Consider the following 19,818-nt stretch of genomic DNA (forward strand, 5'->3'; position numbering starts at 1 on the left):
GACCGCATCTGCACGCAGTATTCAAGATGTGTACTATGGGTTCATATAGAGGCAACATGTTATTTTCTGTCCTATTATCTATCTCTTTCTTAATTATTCCCAGGATTCTGTTTGCTTTTTTGACTGCCGCTGCCCATTGACTGGATATTTTCAGAGAACTATCCACAATGACTCCAAGATCTCTTTCTTGATTGGTAACAGCTAATTTAGACCATCATTTTATATGTATAGTTGGGATTATGCTTTCCAATGTGCATCACTTTGCATTTATCAACATTAAATTTCATCTGCCATTTTGTTGCCCAGTCACCCAGTTTTGAGAGATCCTTTTGTAGCTCTTCACAGTCTGCATGGGTCTTATCTTTAGTAATTTTGTATCATCTTCAAATTTTGCCACCTCACTGTTTACCCTGTAGCTACAGCTAGTGAGGAGTGCTGAATAAAAGTATGCACGGAGTTCTAAGCTGCTCCCCTGCAAATTTTCTGATACAGGAATGTTTCTTGGGCCCTACTAGAGCATTCTTTAATATGAGAAGGTGGTTCTAATTTATTTTGTTTATAGACTATCTTAATGCAATCTGATACCCATTTCAAGAGTCTTTGGATTGAAATAGCCTACCTTTTACAAATAGCCTAAATGACTTGTGGAAAGGCTTTGTACTTTGGAGATAGTAGGAGGGTGCTCTCACAACATCAGGCATATGAAGTGTGGTTTCTCCAGAAGTTAAATGGGGTGTGGGGAAGAACACTAGAAGGCATGTAGATTGATTCAAATGAAAGTTCAGACCACCCTGGGTAAGAACTTGAGTGAGGTTAGAGAATACTAGAAGTGTAGGACTGGAAGGGACCTCAATAGGTCATCTAGTCCAATCCCCTGCACTCAAGGCAGGACTAAGTAATATCTAGACCATCCCTGACTGGTGTTTGTCTAACCTGTTCACAAAAGGGAGCTGCCCTCCTCCCCCTCCAAGGACAGAGATTCCACAACTTCCCCATGCAATTTATTTCAGAATTTAACTACCCTGACAGGTAGTTTTGCCTAATGTTCAATCTAAATCTCCCTTGCTAGAATTTAAGCTTTATTGCTTCTTGTCCCATTCTCAGAGGTTAAGGAGAACAATTTTTCACCTTCCTCCTTGTAACAACTTTTTATGTACTTGAAAACTGTTATGTCCTCCCTCAGTCTTCTCTTCTCCAGACTAAACAAACCATTTTTTTCTTTCTTTCCTCATAGGTTCTGTTTTCTAGACCTTTAATCATTTTTGTTGCTCTCCTCTGGACTTTTTCCAATTTGTCCAGATCTTCCCTGAAATGTGGTGCCCAGAACTGGACACAATACTCCAGCTGAGGCCTAATCAGCATGGAGTCGTAAAATTACTTCTTGTGTCTTGCTTACAACAACCCTGCTGATATATCCCAGAATGATTTGCAACATTGTTACACTGTTGACTCATATTTACCTTTTGAGCCACTGTAATCCCCAGATCTCTTTCCACAGTATTCCTTCCTAGCCAGTCATTTCCCATTTTGTGTATGTGCAACTGATTGTTACTTTCTAAGTAGAGTACTTTGCGTTTGTCCCTAATGAATGTCATCCTATTTACTTCAGGCCATTACTCCCGTTTGCCTAGATCATTTTGAATTTTAATCCTATCCTCCCCACCACTTGCAACCCCTCCCAGCTTGGTATTATCCGCAAATTTTATAAATGTACTATAATATTATCTAAATCATTGATGAAGATATTGAACAGACCCAGAACCATTTCCTGTGGACCCACTCAATACATCCTTCCTGTTTGACTGTGAACCAAGGATAACTACTCTCTGGGAATGATTTTCCAACAAGTTATGCACCCATCTTATAATAGCTCCATCTAGGCTACATTTCCCTAGTTAGTTTATGAGGAAGTCATGTGAGACAGTATTAAAAACCTAAGATATACCACATATACTGCTTCTCCCCATCCACAGGGCTTGTTGCCTTGTCAAAGAAAGCTGTTAGGTTGATTTGACATGATTTGTTCTTTACAAATCCATATGGGTTGTTACTTATCACCTTATTAACTTTTAGGTGTTTGCAAATTGATTGCTTCATTATTTGCTCCATTATCTTTTCATGTGCTGAAGTTAAGCTGACTGGTCTGTAATTCCTCATGTTGTCCTTCTTCCTCTTTTTATAGATTGGCAATATATTTGACCTCTTCTAGTCCTGTGGAATCTCTCCCATCTTCCATGAATTTTCAGAGATGAAATAGCTAATGGCTCAGATATCTATTGTCAGCTCCTTGAGTATTCTAGCATGTATTTAATCAGACCCTGCTGACTTGAAGATGTCCAACTTGTCTAAATACAGCAGAATCCCATTTATCTGGTCTAATTGGGACCAGATCAGATAATTGAAAGTTCAGATAATGCGGCAATTAGCCAGATTACAGCCTACTGCTGGTAAAGAGTACAGTACCCGCACCAGTTTTTAAAAATGGTAAACTGAGGGAACTAAAAAATAGAATAGTATTGTTGTTGCAATTTAAAATTATAATTTCTGCATTTTCAAAAACTGATACTCTTTACTAGAAGAAACGGTTCATGAACACTGAAGGCAAGGTATACCACATCTACCACTTCCCCCCATCCACAAGGCTTGTTCCCCTGTCAAAGAAAGCTAGCAGGTTGGTTTGACACGATTTGTTCTTGACAAATCCATGCTGTTACTTATCACCTTATTATCTTTTAGATGTTTGCTAATTATTTGCTTCATTATCTTTCTGGGTACAGAAATTAAGCTGAGTGGTCTGTAATTCCTGGATTGTCTTTATTTCCCTTTTTATTGATTGGCACTATATTTGCCATTTTCCAGGCTTCTGGAATCTCTCCTGTCTTCCTTACTTTTCAAAGATAATCGCTAGTGGCTAAGATATCTCCTCAATCAGCTCCTTGAGTATTCTAGGATGCATTTCATCAGGCTCTGCCGACCTGAAGACATCCAACTTGTCTAAGTAATTTTTAAATTGTTCTTTCCCTATTTTAGCCTCTGATCTTACCTCATTTAGACATCCAATCACTACCAACATTCTCGGTGAAAACCTCTGCCATTTCCATAGATGAGTATCATAGGATATTAGTCAGCGGGCCAGATGATCCTTAACAATTTCCCCTCTATGTTCTCTCGTCTCTCCTTTGTCCTTGCTCTAATCAGCTATGCTTTCCTCCCCTTTCTCCCCCCACCCCCAGCCAAGATTCTGACCCTTCACCCAGGTCTCCATGTTTTTGACTTACCTGTCGGGTTTCTCTCCTGCCCCGTAAAACCTAGTTTAAAGCCGCCTTGTTTTTGTAAAATTCAGTGTGATGGTCCAGCCATTAGCATCTGAATCTCACTCACCCTTTGAGAAAAAATGGGGGTCCAAAATGTTGTCTTGATAGAGGAATGGTATAAGGAGTACAATGCTAAAGGCACAAAGGCAAGGGGGTATTCATTAGGGCCAAGAGTACAATATTTAAGTTCCAGAGAATGGGAAAGTCTATCACTGGGGGAAATGCGTGGATCAGACCTTTCAAGAACTGGGACACAGTTGGATGTGTGAATGTAATATGTCCTTGAATTGGAGGCTGACAGGCAGATGCTGCTGAAAGCTAAAGGAACTCTTAACTTGGCTGATTGAATGTTACAAGAATAATAAATAGTTCAGAATAACAGCAATAGATAGCTATAAGGATTGAAGGTCATGCTAGGAGCTTAGAGCAAAAAATATTTCTATTTGGCTCTGTATTAGTCCATAGAAGTCTGCTTTGAATCAAAATATATTGTACTTTGGTGGAACAGCTCCTATCTAGTTCACATAACGAGCTAGCATCTATGCTGTCATGTAGAGGCAAGTGATCTGGGCATAGGATCAGGCCCTGATTTTGTGAAATAACATCCATAAGATCTGGAAAAGTGATGGGTGGCTGAGTTGATAGATGCATCAGTTTTGAATACAAGAACTGACATACCTGTGATAGTGCTCTCAGTATCAGGTTTTTTTCCCATCTTACTTTTCTGATGACACTGGGGACTAACAGGATTGACAAGAAGGCATGTATCAAGTCTCTATTCCACTGGATCAGGAACACATCCAAAAGGAACCATGGGCTCATACCGCCTCAGGAGCAAAATGCCTGGCACTTCTTGTTCAAATTGGTGACAAAGAGATCCGTGGTGGAAAGACCCATTGAGAACTGAGAGTCCATTCATGACTGGTAAAGCACTACAGACTGAGTTGGTCTGCCACATTGTTTTGAATAGCTGATAAGTGTAGAGTTATGACATTGATCTGGTGTTTATGCTCCAGTCCCATAAATTAATCGCCTTTTGAGAGGGGATGATCTCACTTCACCTTGTTTGTGAACGTAGTGCATTGCTTCAGTATTGTCTATCAGGACTTGAATGGTGGTCCCTTGGAGGAGGGGCTGAAAAGTTCTGCATGCTGAACATGTGCTCTGAGTTCTAGCATATTTATGTGTAAATGAAAATCTTCTCGGGACCACCAGCCTTGTGTCTGAAGATAGTCTAGATATGCTCCCCAATCTCTGGTGCTCCCATTATCAGAGTCCTAGTTGGTAGATGGTGAAGCAAATATGAGACCTTGGCAGACTTTTTGCAGGACTTTCCACCACAATAGAAAAGATAGGACTTTTGGGGCAGTTACGACCCGCAAGTTCATGCAGTGCTTTTCAGGCTGATAAACTGAATGTAACCAGCCTTGAGGAGGCCAAAAGCAAAGTCTTGCATGGAACAATCACAAACGTGCATGAGGCCATGTGGCCCAATAACTGGAGACAGTCCTTAGTTATAGAATATCTGGGTTGGAAGGGACCTCAGGAGATCATCTAGTCCTGAGCTCCTTGTCCAGATATGGGAAAACTGTGTTGGCTGCCCAAATATGACAGAGTTACAGAGAAAACTTTTGTAAACACTCTGGTGCTGTTGCTAGCCCAAAGGAAAGGACTCTGAACTGGAAATGTTCTTAGCCCACCATAAACTGCAGGAACCTTCCATGGGAGGGATGAATGTTTACTTGAAAGTATGCATCCTTCATGTCAAGAGCCTCAAACCACATCCTTCCAGTGGGGTAGGGGCTGTCGATACTAATGTAGCCATCCTGAATTTTGACTTTTGAATAAAGATGATTAGTTGCTGAAAGCCCAGAAAGGATCTCCACCCTCCATCTTTTGTGGAGGTGACAGAATACGGGGAACAGAACCTTCTCCCTTGATATGGAGGTGAGACACGCTCTATTGCCCCTTGTTGTAGGAGGGCATCTGTCTCTTGATGAAGAATCACCTCATAATAGTGGTCCCTGAAAGGGGACCAGGAAAGGGGTTTATGAAGGAGGAGGGAAAGGAACTCGATGGGAGTATCTTTGATGGATAATTTCTAAGACCCAACTGTTTGTAGTGATCAAGTCCCAATTGTGGGTTAAGAGTGCAAGATGGGCCCCCAAAATAATGGGGGAAGAGGTGGGTGGCATCAGTGGTTGTAGACATCTCGGTTGAGACCTGCCAAAAGTAGCCTTTTGTAGGCAGTGGGGAACAGGTAGAGGGCATGGTGCTATAGGGGACCAAGAAGCAAGGCCTCTGAAACCACTCTTGATGTTGCCAATATAAGAACTGGGATACATGGTGGAGACTAAAAGGCTATGGAGTCTTGAAAATGAAAGTCCATATAATAGAAGGAGTGGATCTGACCAGAAGAAAGGAAGGGGCATTTAAAGAATACCAGAAGAAGCTGGATGGATGAAGAGCCAGAGCAAGTTGGGGAAGTGCTGCTCCTTTGGAGATCTCTTTCATTAACCATGATCAAGAGGGAACTCACTGGGAGATTCTAAGGGTATGTGACTACTAATAAAGGGCTGGGTTATCACCATTGCCTCTACAGACCAAAAAACTTACAGCTTGAGGAGCTTTGCCAACTTTGTGCTAGGAAACAGATGGTGTCTTTGTTGCAGAGGTGCTGGGGCGCTGATAGAGGTTTGAAGTGACCACAGGTCATCTAATGAGTAAGATACAGAAAGCGGATACAGGCAAGTATTAAAATGAATATAACAGGTTAAAATTAAATGACATTTTAAAAATAAAAAAATAGTATTGGTTCATAACAGAGTTGGAGTAAAGAAATAAGACAATAGGTAAAACAAAAATCAGCAAAGGTTAAAAGTTGCATGCAAAATGGGCTATAACAACATTAAACTAGACAACAAAATTGGGAAAGATAAAAAAAGTAGAAAAGAACAAATAGGCATTGATTTAAACAAAGTGCAAGTGGACAAGGAAAACGTGGCAGTTATGCATGAGGTTATTGAAATGTGTAAAAACCTAAAAAAAATAATTTGTAATGGAACTTAGACAAAACCTGAGTTATTTCCTGACCTTGTATAATCTGTTCTACCTCTTTTAGTCATGAGTTGCTTCACATTTAAAATTAGACTCTCATCCTGCTAACACTTACCCACATGCATAATTTAGCACATGTGAGAAGTCTCATTGACATTAATGGGCTCCATGTGGGCAAAGGAGATGGGCCCAATCCTGCAATGAAATATGTGGGCACTCCGTTCACTTCAGTGAGCATCTGCCCACAAGACCTTATTGTAGAATATGGGTCCTAGATTGGCTGCTTTTAGAGGCAGGGATGGTCTCTTTTACAGCAATTTGTTAAGGGCAATAGTATATGCTTGAGGGCTACAAAAGAAATAATAAACTCAATAATAGGGCAAGTAAAAATGATTAAAAAAAGATTCTTCTGTTTTCTATTGGCCAGCCTGATAGTAATTCAGAAAAAACAAACAAACAAAACCCCTTACAGCATAAATAGTGAAAGGTAAATTAGGGCGAGCGTACACTTGACGTGCTACAGTGGTGCAGCTGCACCAATGCAACTGTGCCACTACTGGTGAAGATGCTCTATGCCAATGGGAGAGAACTCTCCTGTCGGCATAATGAAACCACCTCCATGAGAGGCGGTAGCTATGTTGGTAGGAGAAGCTCTGCCATTAGCATAGCGCTCTGGTCATGGTGACTTACATCGCTCAAACGGTAGCTTATTCACATCCCCGAGCGACATAACTTATACAGACATATGTGGTAGTGTGTACAAGCCCCAAGATTTACAAATCTTTTAATGAAGGGTTATAAGTAACCCAGGTAAGACCATTTGTTTTTCTAAAAAACATATTGCTTTTGATCTTGCATTATGCTTTAAAAACAATTTATGTGGTTTGTAGAGGTTTTGAAACAGTGAAGCGATAATGAATTAAATTAACTAAGGGGAAAGGTAACATCTGCATGTCAAGGAGGCAGGTCAGATAAGGTCTGGGAGGAAAGACTCAAGAAACAATACTGTACAAAGAGTTGAAGATAAAGATTGTTACATTTTCAATTAAGAGACCTGCGCATCAGTTTGTTCATGAGCACGACTTAAGAACATAAGAACGGCCATATTGGGTCAGACCAGTGATCCATCCAGTCCAGTAATACTGTCATCTGACAATTCCAAGTGCTTCAGAGGAATGGACAGAACAGGGCAATTACTGCGTGATCCACCCCTTTGTCCACTCCCAGCTTTTGGCAGTTAGAGGCTAGGGACACCTGGAGCATGGTCTTGCATTCATGACCATCTTGGCTAATGATGGATCTCAGCCTCCATGAACGTACCTAATTCTTTTTTGACCTTTTATATGTTTGGCCTTCACAACATCTCATTGCAAGGAGTTCCACAGGTTGACTGTGCGTTGTGTGAAGAAGTACTTCCTTATGTTTGTTTTAAACTTGCTACCTATTAATTGGGTGACCCCTGGTTCTTGTGTTAGGGATAAATAACACTTCCTTATTCACTTTCTCCACACCATTTGTTCTTTTTATAGACCTTGATCATATCCCCCCTTAACTGTCTCTTTTCCAAGCTGAAAAGTCCCAGTCTTTTTAATCTCTCCTTATATGGAACCCGTTCCATACACAATTCTAATATTTTTTTGAGATGGGGTGACCAGAACTGCACACAATATTCAAGGTGTGGGCATACCATGGATTTATATAATGACAATATAATATTTACTATCTTATTTCCTATCCCTTTCTTAGAGGTTCCTAACATGGTTAGCTTTTATGACTGTCACTGCACCTTGAGGGGATGGAGAACTATTTGCAATGACTAAGATCTCTTTCTTGAGTCATAACAGCTCATTTAGAGCCCAGCATTTTGTATGTGTAGTTGGGATTATGTTTGCCAATGGCCCTTACTTTGCATTTATCAACACTGAATTTCATCTGTCATTTTGTTGCCTAGTCAACCAGTTTTGTGAGAGCCCTTTGTAACTCCTTGCAGTCTGCTTGAGTAATTTTGTGTCAGCTGCAAACTTTGCCACCTCACTATTTACCCCTTTTCCCAGACTATTTATGAATATGTTGAACAGCACTGGTCCCCGTCCCTGGGGGACACTATTATTTACCTTTCTCCGTTCTGAAAACTGATCATTCCTACCTGTTGTCTCCTGTCTTTTAATCAAGTACCGGTCCATGAGAGGACCTTCAATTCTATCCCATGACCTGCAATTTAACATGGCATTAAAAAAGAAAATAGCTCGAAATGCCTTGGAGGAATTCTGATATAGCAGATTTTTTTCCTAACATTTCTAAGAACAGTTTCATAAATACTCAGATGCATCTCAAACCTATTGGAAACATGCAGCCTTTTTCATTTACTAGTATTTGACTCAGTGTTTTTTTCCTGGTTAATAGATCAAAACACCAGGTTTATTACGCCTCTTGTGTTCCACTTGATAAGCAGAAATGTCTTATCTACCTCACGTGTCCTACTGTTTGCCAAAATCTAAATTATTATTTAGCACTAGTGTGAACAATCAAGTATGTCATTATCTAAATACATTAAAGAGCTTGCTTTTCAGGAATAAGCATGTTAGAACAGCACAGATCCAGTTTAGAGTAGTTGGAGCAATACACTTAAAATGAGGAAGGTCAGATAGGCTGGATTCCCAGGGATTCTGATCTCTGTTATATAGTTTGTATGCAGGGTTCTACTTCAGTGGAGTTACTTCCGATTTACATCTGACATCAGAATCATGCCTTTGGTCTTTTGCTTTCAAGCATAACAGGAATGCTGATTGTTAAAAGTGATGCACTTGGCTTTGGGGCAATAGTTGGAAAGGAAGAAGTGTTCTGATTTATTGATAACAGAACTTAGTTGACTGTTTTGGAAGGAAATCCCATGTAGGTCTTGGTCAAAGGTAATGGATGCAATAGGGGAACCTAACAGGGCTGGAAATCACCAGCACTCAATGAGGGATACAGAAAATCTTTCCTCAGCCTTATCCCACTCCTGGATTCTGGAAAGAGGGCAAGGAGGACAGAAGCCACCATTCTAAAAATCTCTCTCTCTCAAGGGGGAAATAAATCTCCTAAGAGTTTCATGTACAATATGATTATTTCAAATAAGAACCTTTATTTCTTTAGAAATGTACTTTTTGCAGGAGGGCGGGATTGGACGGGAAGTATTTGTTTCAACTGGAATTTAGCTTCTTGCTCGTTACCAAGAGGTTCAACAATTTGTCTTCATTTTCAGCTGAAATAAACAGATAATGGAAAGTCTATTTCAGGACAACTATTGCTTCTGTGGCCTCAGTCTCTGGAAGGAATGTTCTCAGAGCTAATGCTTCTTCCCTCCTGTGTTCAGGATATGTGCTAGAAGCCCGGAATATATTGGTATACACATTCCGTAAGTCAGTTAGAACTTGTGAAGACTAAAGGTGCAGAAAGGAGCACTCACCCATTTGTATATCTTCTATACAGAATAAGCAAAAATTAAATCCGCTTATTGGTTTCCTTGTGTGATAATGAAAAAATAGCTTATACAAAAACATTATCTTCAGAAGTCTAGAAGAACATTTATGGAACTGTTTGCTTTAAGGAAAACATGAAATATTGTATCTTTGCCAACTTTTGTGTGCACTAATTTGGAAAATGTTTTGGGAAAGAGACATTTTAATTGCTTAGTAAATGCTTTATATTATTATGACTTCTTAAGTCAGTAGCCTTCTATGTTTTTCTTTTGTCCTGATTTCTGCCCCTTGTATCCTTCTCTCATCTTACTTTCAAAATTAATTAGGACTGGCTTTGAAGGCTCAGATGCTCATTGCATTTAGCAATTTTCTTTAGAAGTCCACTCAAATATACATTTAAAATCCACTAGGGTCAGATTATTCTTGTAACATTCATTACTAGGAATAGATTAGCCAATATTGCTAGTATCTGTAAAACTCAAAACCATATCTCTTTGTTGAATTTCCTTTTCTATCAAAACACACTTCTTGTTTTGTCCAGAGAACAGTTCCACAGCAGATGGTAGAGATATTTATTAATTCTTTTAAATAATGAGCAAATCAAGTAATATATTCCAGCCAACGAGATACTGTGGCACAAGACTACGCCTCTATTAAGCATTTGGAATTTTGAGTATTGTTGATTATTGTAAGTATAAACAGCATAAATCATCTTGTAAATTATATATTACATGTTTATTATGGGTGCAATTTTTTTGGAAAATTTACATTTTATGAAAAATCAAGTATTTACAATTTTGGTAAGAAATTTGTATTGTTCTAATTTACACTCCAAAGTATTAATATTTCATACAAACCTCAGATCCTTTAGAACTGTGTTTAAAAATTCATTTTCTCAATAGGAGGCAGCTACAAAGGTTATCGCTGTATACACAAGCAAGAACCAGCTTGCTACATACATTTCTCATCAAATATCTTTTTTTTTTTTTTTTACACTGTTGATGGATTTCTCTATAAAAAGTCTATATAAATTTGTATGGCTTCAAAATTGTAACCTGTACCCATTATAAATGTATGTTTTATCACCTGGTATGAATGCTAGTTTAAATTGTTGAAACTTAACTACTTCATTAATTTAGAAATGTAAGTAATACTTGATTAAAAATGGAGAGTAAAATAATTCTTGGATTTCAATAATAAAATAACTATCAGGTTAAACACACAGCTTGATTGCAAAGCAAATTACAATTAAGATTCCAGTAAAAGATTGTACCATTTTAAATGCCAATTACAATAAGAATTAGATATTCTAGTTATGTTCATTATTCAGTAAAGAGTAATATTTTAGCAAATTAAGAGCCATATGTACTGCTCCAGTCAAATTTAATTCAGGTTTGTTATAACAAGGAATATGTATAAAAAGCACATACTGTACTGTATATTGTTTAACAATGGACTCTCTTGTCTGTAGTGTGAATCAGAACTTACATAAGTGTCCTGAAAATTCATCTGTGTAAAGCTTAGCAGTCCAATTTGTTAGTGGTTTTACCTGAATTATTACACAAACAAAACAATTTATTATTGCTTCCAGTATATAATCTGAATAGACATTGGTATTCAGAATTATAATATACAGTTCCCATTTTCAGGTTATTAAATTATTCTGCCCCAAAACATTTGATTTCTGCACTTAATAAGGACTTGTTTAACAATAGCACAATACATAACAGATTTTTGAAGTTACTAACCAGTTTTAAGAAATACTACCAATGTGTCACTTCAGATCACTTCCCTATATTTTGCATATGGCAAATAGATTAGGTGACAATACAAACATACGAAGTGGTAGTTTTTCAGTGAAGCTTAAATTAATAATGCAAATGACAGCACTTTTCTTGCTGCTACCAAAAATATACCTTTCTAAAATGCTATTCCTCACAAAGCACAACCTTTACATTCATATCACAAGTCCATAAAGCACTTAAATCTTCAACAACTTAGTAGTCAGAGTGAAGGGAAATGCTACATTTGTTTTAAAAATTAGCCTGTTTTTATCATTCTTTATGCATCTTCAGAATTCACACATCTTTGGTGAGATTAAAGTTGAAACTTTGACACTGAGTTTTTCTGTAATTATATTAAAGTCTTGCGCTATTCATTTCCCTCTACAATGGCTACATGTATTGCAATTACCCCATAAGGAAGTAATCCAGTATTTTAAATATTTTACAAAGCAACCTCCAGTTATTGTAAATATACTTTCTAAATTCCACTCAAAGGAATTTTATGAAGTTCTATGCATTACATACACCATGGTATGGAAGAGCCAGACTGAGAAAGGAAGTGAGGCACATCAACAACAAATTGGACAGGCAGTTTAAAAAAAGGCACAAATGTTATGTAATCCATATAAAAATAAATTAAGTCTACAGCATTAATTCAAACGATCACAATTCCCATAGAATTTACTAACAGCAGAAGTAAGTATTTCTGCTGTCTTTTGCAATTTTTAACACATTGCACTTAAGAAAAAAAATTAAATCTTACATATAAAACAATTTACACTTTAATATATGGTACATGGGAATCACATACTTTTTGTATACATCTCTTTCTAACAACTGTTTTTATAGCACATGAATGTAACATAAGTGGGCGGAGAGATTATCTTTGCCTCTGTTTGCTTTGCACAATGGCAATTAAGGACACAGATATATATGAATATTATTTATGCAAAGCTAAAATATTTTGTGCTTGCTCTCCTACTTTTTTAAGTTTAATGTTTACAGTATAATATAGTTTCATATATTTTCAATATAGCTAATGATTAGTATTTTGATTTAGTTCATATAAATTTACTAAAATCTGAATAAACAAGTTCCCTAAAGATTGCAGTTGATCATTTACAAACAGTGTTGAAGTTCACTTCAGTGCTATTATAAAGTAATATTTTTTCCCCCAAAATGACTTCTTTAAAAAAGTGCATTTTTTTATTTTGTAAAACAGGTCAAAGTTTAAAAAAAGTAATGCATGTTAAAATAGTGTTTGAAAGGTAGAGAAAATAGAGTTAGCTTCTTATGCTCCTTTGATTCAATGATTTCCACAGGTTCATCAGCAATCTGCCATATATCGTCCTGAAAAAATATAAATAACCTCTTGCAATTATAATACTTACAGTAATTATGTTCTACAATAAACAAGACCACAAAACATTAGTTAAAGGAAAGTTTCAGTATTTTCCTGGAAACAGTGTTTTTGTTTTCATTTATAGTAAGCACCAATAACTACTTCCATTATGCATTGCATAAGTACTCCATGCTTATATACCAGATAATTAGTAGACAAAGTATAAAAATGCTCCATACAGATAATTAGAAGAGTCAGAGTTACATTAGTAAATCATGTTAGTTCAAAAATATAAAAATCTCAATTTCTTACCAGTGGCAAATCTCTTCTTAACTAGGGAAAGCCGGTAGCCAGTGCCTACTAGCTCTACATCTACACCTGAAAGGGTGCTTCCTTCACTAATGAATTGCACTGCAAGTGTAGCTGCTTTACTGGGTCCTTCTAAAAGATCAAATTTTGCCCTTAGGGATCCAGAACCTATACAAATAATGACAAAATTAAATGGATTGAGATTATAAAATAAAACTCTCTCACAAAACACAAGTAATAGGCAGTACACTAATATAAATATCTCTAATTTCTGGGAGTGTAGGAATATATATACACATTTCCATAACAAATCACATAATTGGTCTATTTGTCCAGTATTCTGATTAAGGCAGCAACTAATATATAAGGATGCTTCAGAGAAAGGCAGCACATAATCTACATAGCTTTATGTGGAGATCAATCAGCTGAAATGTATTTGAGTCTCCTATAATAATTGTTTAAGCTTGTTGATCTGCAAATGTTGCTAATCATATAGAATCATAGAAACACAGGCTGGTATGGACATTGATAGGTTATCAGGTCCAAGTAAACCAAGACCATCTATGACAGGTGTTTGTCCAGGTTCTTCTTAAAAACCTCCAATGACAGGATTACACAATAATACAATAGAGGGATTATATTGTAATAATTGTGTATACAAATTTACCCTAGCTGTAAACTCAACTGTGAAAAGTGGGTAAAGGTTCATAAAATATCACAGTAAACTATAACAACACCTGTCAATGGGAAAAAGTGCAAAAGGGAGATAGAAAAACAGAATTAGTCCACACAAAAAGACCTACTTTTATAACTGAAGGACTGTGTTAAATTCATGCCTGGTAAATAAAAGTGTGGATCCAAACATCAGACGACCAAAATTAGTGTGTCAGAAATTAGGCCTAATGAGTGGACAAAATAATGAGAGGATGGGCTATTCCACTCATCATTCCCTTTTGGGGCTCTTAAAGAGAGAGAAAAAAAACCTGAGAAAATTAGCAAAAACCCCCACAGCTGTCTGCCAACAACTGTTGCAGCAAGCTTTACCATTGTGGCTGCCCCCATCCACGTTCTCCTCTGACCCCAGAATCCAGTGCAACACCACTGTGCCTTCATCATCCTAATCCTAAAGCTGGTCTACACTACAGATTTATGTTGGTATGACTATGTCACTTGGGTGTGGAAAATCCACATCCCTGAGCAATGCAGTCATACCAAATTAACTCCTGGTGTAAACAGCGCTATGTCGACAGGAGGGTTTCTCTTGGGGAAGTGGAGTACCTACGCTGATGGGAGAACCTCTCCTGTGAGTGTACTAGCATCTTCACTAAGCGCTGCATTGGTGCTGCTGCAGCGCTGTGTGTGTAGATAATCCCTAAGAGATGTGACCAGACTGTGCCACAAGAGGAACCCAGATGATATCATCACCTCCAGGAGCTCTGGCTCAATCTCAAATACTACCTAGGATGTGAGACTTGGTCTGACCACACACAATCCTTTTCCTTACCTATCTTATTGCTTCTCTTTCTTCTCTCTCGTTTTTCCTTCTGTTTATAGGAGTCTGGTTTAGCCACTCAAGACTGTATAGTTTGCAACACTGCTGTAAGCCTCTAACCAGAAAGGCAGCTAAAAGCAATGCTCTAAACCAGGGTTCTCAAACGGGGGTCGGGACCCCTCAGGGGGTCGCAAGGGTATGACTTGGGGGGTCGTGAGCTGTCAGCCTCCACCCCAAACCCCGCTTTGCCTTCAGCATTTATAATGGTGTTAAATATATTAAAAAATGGTTTTAATTTATAGGGGGGGTGGAGGAGGAGGAGGTCGGACTCAGAGGCTTGCTGTGTGAAAGGGCTCACCAGTACAAAAGTCTGAGAACCCCTGCTCTAAACAACCCCATGCTGATACAAGTTTGCCTGGTTTTGGAGTGGCTGATAAGATATTGTGTTATGCCTGTGTTTCTCCAGCAGCGAGGCTGCAAGTAAAAATAAACACCAGAGACAGAAGCTGTTTCTACCTGTGCTGCTCTTTTCTCTTCCCTTTTGTGTGCTCTTTTGTCTTCTAGGAAACAGGATTGGACTTTAACAGCAGCAGCAATAACAACAGCTCCAACTCCTCTCAACTAATCTTTTTTCTTTCCTCCCCAAAAGGACAGTTATTGCTATATAAGGGACTGTGAAACAAGGGTTTTTTTCCTCCTTAATCTACAGGGAAAGGAAACAAGGGATACTGTGAAAGTGAAAGCCTTACTGAACACTCTACATTTCAAATGCTTTAACTGATTTTCCTTTTTCTGTATCTTTAATAAAAGGTTTAAAAGGATTTTTAATGGTGTTTGCCCTGGTACTAAGTAGACTGAGGAATCTGTATACCCAAACCCTGAACCTTGTGTAAAATTGTTCAATGTTTGGCAGTTTCAGCATCTCGTTATCATCTCTGGGTCCAATTATTTCATTCTAAATTAATACAGCAGTTCTTATAAAGTGCACTTCATCAGCAGATCTCAAAGCGCTTTACAAAGGAAGTAAGTATCTAAATCTAATCAGTGTTTGTCTCAATGGACTGGGTGCACCTACACTGGCAAAACTTGTAAACATTTTCTGGGCCAGTGGAGCTCCATTGGAAAATGCTGTAATGTAGATAAGGGAACTGTGCCACTTCAGAAACATGCTTATATATTTTTCTAGTGTAGACAAGGCCACTGGGACAGTGAATTCTCATGTTCAATATACAGTGAACAAACATTTATTTCCTTCCTTTAGTTCTAAAGAAGCATTCCCTTGTTTTCATATTATAGAATAGGAGGAAAAAGGAGCACTCAATGACTTCTACTAGTCCCATCAAAATTAAATAAGTCTCCCTTTTGGAAGTTAATTATTCCTAGTCCACATATTTTCTCTTTGAAGTCAACAGGAGCTGTGGGTGTTTGACATCGCTGAAAATCTTACTGGGCTTGATGCAGGTATTACTGGCCTGTGTTATACAGAAGGTCATGCTACCTGATCCCAACTGTACCTCTTCTGGCCTTAAAAGCAATTCCCACCTCTGTCACTAACTCTGACACATACTTGGCAAGTCAATTTATATGCACTTTCCCATAACAGTATCCACCTTTGCAAAGTACTTTTAAATCTGATGAAAAACTTCTTCTATTTTTCATGTGTATGTTTGCTGACTCAGCTGCTACAAACTACCTGACCACGGGGCAGATCCTTGCAGCTGCACAGCCAACATGGTGTTTGGCCACAAGAAACTGCAACATGTTCTAACACATTAAACACTGGACAGAGCAAAGAACTCCAGCATTTTATTCTGGTATTAGAAATCTCTCTCTCTTTGTGGCCTTGGTCAAGCTACTTAACTTTTATGTCTTAGTTTCCACTATCTGTAAAACTGGGATAATACAATTTTTTCCTACCTCATAAGTGGTGTGACAAATAGTTAATATTTATCAACTGCTACGTAGCAAGTGCTGAATACTATTATTTATATAGAAAGACAAAGGGGTAAGAATGTGGGAAGACAATGGAATACAGATGTCAGCATGACAAAGTTGAGGAAACATCAGAACAGGAGCAATGGGTATTGAGACAATGGCATATGGGACAGAGCAAGGAAAAGGTGAACAGAGTATGAAGTAAATATGAATGAAAATGAGAGGTAGATTGACTCATGCTATGGCATCTTTCCTCCCTCCTTAGTATCTAAGCGGTGATGCTTATATGCCATAGATATTGGCACCTTAGAATTAGATGACATAGGAGATACTGCTTTAGAAAGTAAGTGGACAGAAAGAAGAGCGAGAAAAAAAACCATTGACAAAAATGAGGAAAAAAAATACAGTTACCTTTCCGTAACTGATGTTCTTCAAGATGTGTTGCTCGTGTCCATTCCACAATAGGAGTGCGTGCTTGCCCCGTGCACCAGTGCCGGAAGTTTTCCCCTTAGCAGTACCCACAGGGGAGCACTCCTAGCGACCCCTGGAGTGGCGCGGTTATGGCACGGTATAAGGGGTGCTGCGCGCTCCCCCCACTCTCAGTTCCTTCTTGCCAGACAACTCCAACAGAGGGGAAGGAGGGCAGGATGTGGAATGGACATGAGCAACACATCTCAAAGAACACCAGTTACGGAAAGGTAACTGTCTTTTCTTCAAGGATTGCTCATGTGTATTCCACAATAGGTGATTCCAAGCTATATCTGTTGGAGGTGGGTAGGCATTCACAGACAGTTGGGACGGAGCACTGCCTTGCCGAACATGGCGTCCTCCCTGGTTTGGGAGACGATCTCATAATGTGAGGTAAACGTGTGAACTGATGACCATGTGGCAGCCCTACAAATGTCCTGAATAGAGATGTGGGCCAGAAAGGCAGCTGACGAGGCTTGCGCCCTAGTTGAGTGCGCCCTCACAATTGGCGGCAGGGAAACTCCCGCCAGGTCATAACAAGTATGGATACACAAGGTGATCCAGTTGGAGAGCCGCTGAGTGGAGATTGGCTGACCTTTCATGCGTTCAGCCGTGGCGAACAACAATGAAGGGTGTGGGCAGAGCTGGACCTTATCCTTATGGAACACCGTGTACGGGGATTCGGCAGTCAGGGCCCAGAGCTCTGAGACCCATCTAGCAGACATGATCACCACCAGAAAGGCTACTTTCCACGAGAGGTGTGACTTGGGAGCATGTAGCAAGCGGCTCACGTGGAGGTCCAGTTAGCCTGGTCAGCACCAGGTTCAGGTCCCACTGGGGAACTGGGGGAGGAGGGGTGTCTAACATACGGAAAAAGGTGATCTAAGCCCTTAAGGAATTGACTGGTCATGGCATAAGAGAATATTGTGTGGCCCTGCACTGGCAGGTGGAAGGCCATTATGGCTGCCAGGTGCACCTTGACTGACGAGGGCGCTAGGCCCTGGGCTCTAAGATGAAGGAGATAGTCTAGTATAAGCTGGATCGGAGCAGCCACTGGCGAGACACCCTGATCAGTGGCCCACCAATTTTTTATAAGGGGGCTTGTATCTGGAGTGGGAGCCTGCTGCGGTTTGAACTTGGTAGAGACTGAGGGTCTTTAATGTTGTACCGGAGTCCTTCAGACTGTGTAACTTCACATCTGTCTGTTCTGCAAACAGGGCCTTGCCATCGAACAGAAGGTCCTGCATGGAGTTCTGTGCCTTGCTGGATAATCCAGACAGCAGGAGCCATGACGCTCTCCTCATAGAATATCAGGGTTGGAAGGGACCTCAGGAGGTCATCTAATCCAACCCCCTGCTCAAAGCAGGACCAATCCCCTGACAGATTTTTGCCCCAGATCCCTAAATGGCCTCCTCAAGGATTGAACTCACAACCCTGGGTTTAGCAGGCCAATGCTCAAACCACTGAGCTATCCCCTCCCCCCACAGAAGCCGTGGACCTTGCAGCCATATCCGCAGTGTCTTAGGCTGCCTGAAGGGACTCCCTGATGGCAGCCATGCCCTCCTCAACCAGAGCCTTAAACTCCTTCTTATCACGCTCCTGGAGGGCATCTGCAAATCTGGGCAGTGAGCCCCACAAACTGAAGTCGTATCTACTCAGCAAGGCTTGGTGGTTTGCCGCCCTCAGTTGGAAGCTTGAGAATGAATAAATCTTTTTACCGAATAAATCCAGTTTCCTTGGAGTCCTTATTCTTAGGAGTAGGAGCGGGTTGACCTTGATGCTCCCTATGGTTGACCGCCTCGACCACTAGAGAGTTGGGAGCGGGGTGGGTATACAGATATTCATGCCCCTTGGCGGGCACAAAATACTTCCCTTCTGCCCTCTTAGAGATGGTGGGCAAGGAAGCCGGGGCTTGCCACAGGGTGTTTGAGATCTTTGCCATCCCTTCATGGAGTGGGAAAGCCACCCTGGCCAGTGCCAAAGCCAGGAGAACATTGAAGAGGGAATCTGAGGGTTCCTCCACCTCCTCATCTTGTAGGTTGAGGCTTGATGCCACCCTTTTCAACAGTTCCCGGTGAGCTTTTGTGTCTTCCTGCAGGATGGGAGGAGGAGGGGCCGTGATCGCCTCATCGGGAAAGGATGATGGGGGTGCGGTGCTCTGCGTCCCCACCTATGCCGCAGGTCCCACCACTTGGTCCCCTTCTAAGTGCGGGACTGGGGATGAGCGCTCCGCTGACCCTTTTCTGGGAGGCCGAGAGAGGGAGGCTGATGGTCATCCCCGAGGCTCCGGCCACCGAGCAAGCCACCACGGGGCCCACAGCGCTGGCCAGGGAGCCAGATGCCACTGCACCTGCTGTGGCACCGTCACAGCGGACTGACTCACCTGGTCCACCAACTGTTGACTTTGAAGGGAGGCCAGGCTGGCATATGATCTACCACTGTCCTGGGACTGGGATGAGTGACGGTGTCAGGAGTGGTGCTGAACACGAGACCGCGATCCCTGTGTGGAGGAGTGGGAGTACCATCTTTAGCGGCTGCTCCGCGAATGGCTCCGATGGGCGGATCGGCGACTTTGGGGTGCCAGTGACTGACGCCTGGGGCTGCGGGAGTGGTGCCGTGGCGGGGACCTTGAATGAGACGAAGAGTGGGAGCGGCG

At 40.4% G+C, this 19,818-nt stretch overlaps 1 protein-coding gene across 3 annotated transcripts in view; it reads right to left on the bottom strand.

The window, feature by feature from the left end:
- Nucleotides 1–12,380: 12,380 nt before the first annotated feature.
- The window catches only part of FCHO2 (FCH and mu domain containing endocytic adaptor 2), a 220,784-nt gene continuing 213,346 nt past the window's right edge, over nt 12,381–19,818 (bottom strand). For all 3 annotated transcript variants that reach the window (XM_045020805.1, XM_045020802.1, XM_045020803.1), the window contains 2 exons: nt 13,271–13,435; nt 12,381–12,966 (listed from right to left, as the gene is read on the bottom strand). In XM_045020805.1, coding sequence (XP_044876740.1) covers nt 12,944–12,966; nt 13,271–13,435 — 188 coding nt within the window. In that variant the 3' untranslated portion in view covers nt 12,381–12,943. The remainder of the gene's footprint in view (nt 12,967–13,270; nt 13,436–19,818) is intronic.

This window comes from Mauremys mutica, chromosome 6, assembly GCF_020497125.1.
Source record: "Mauremys mutica isolate MM-2020 ecotype Southern chromosome 6, ASM2049712v1, whole genome shotgun sequence".
Classification (NCBI taxonomy): Eukaryota; Metazoa; Chordata; order Testudines; family Geoemydidae; genus Mauremys; species Mauremys mutica.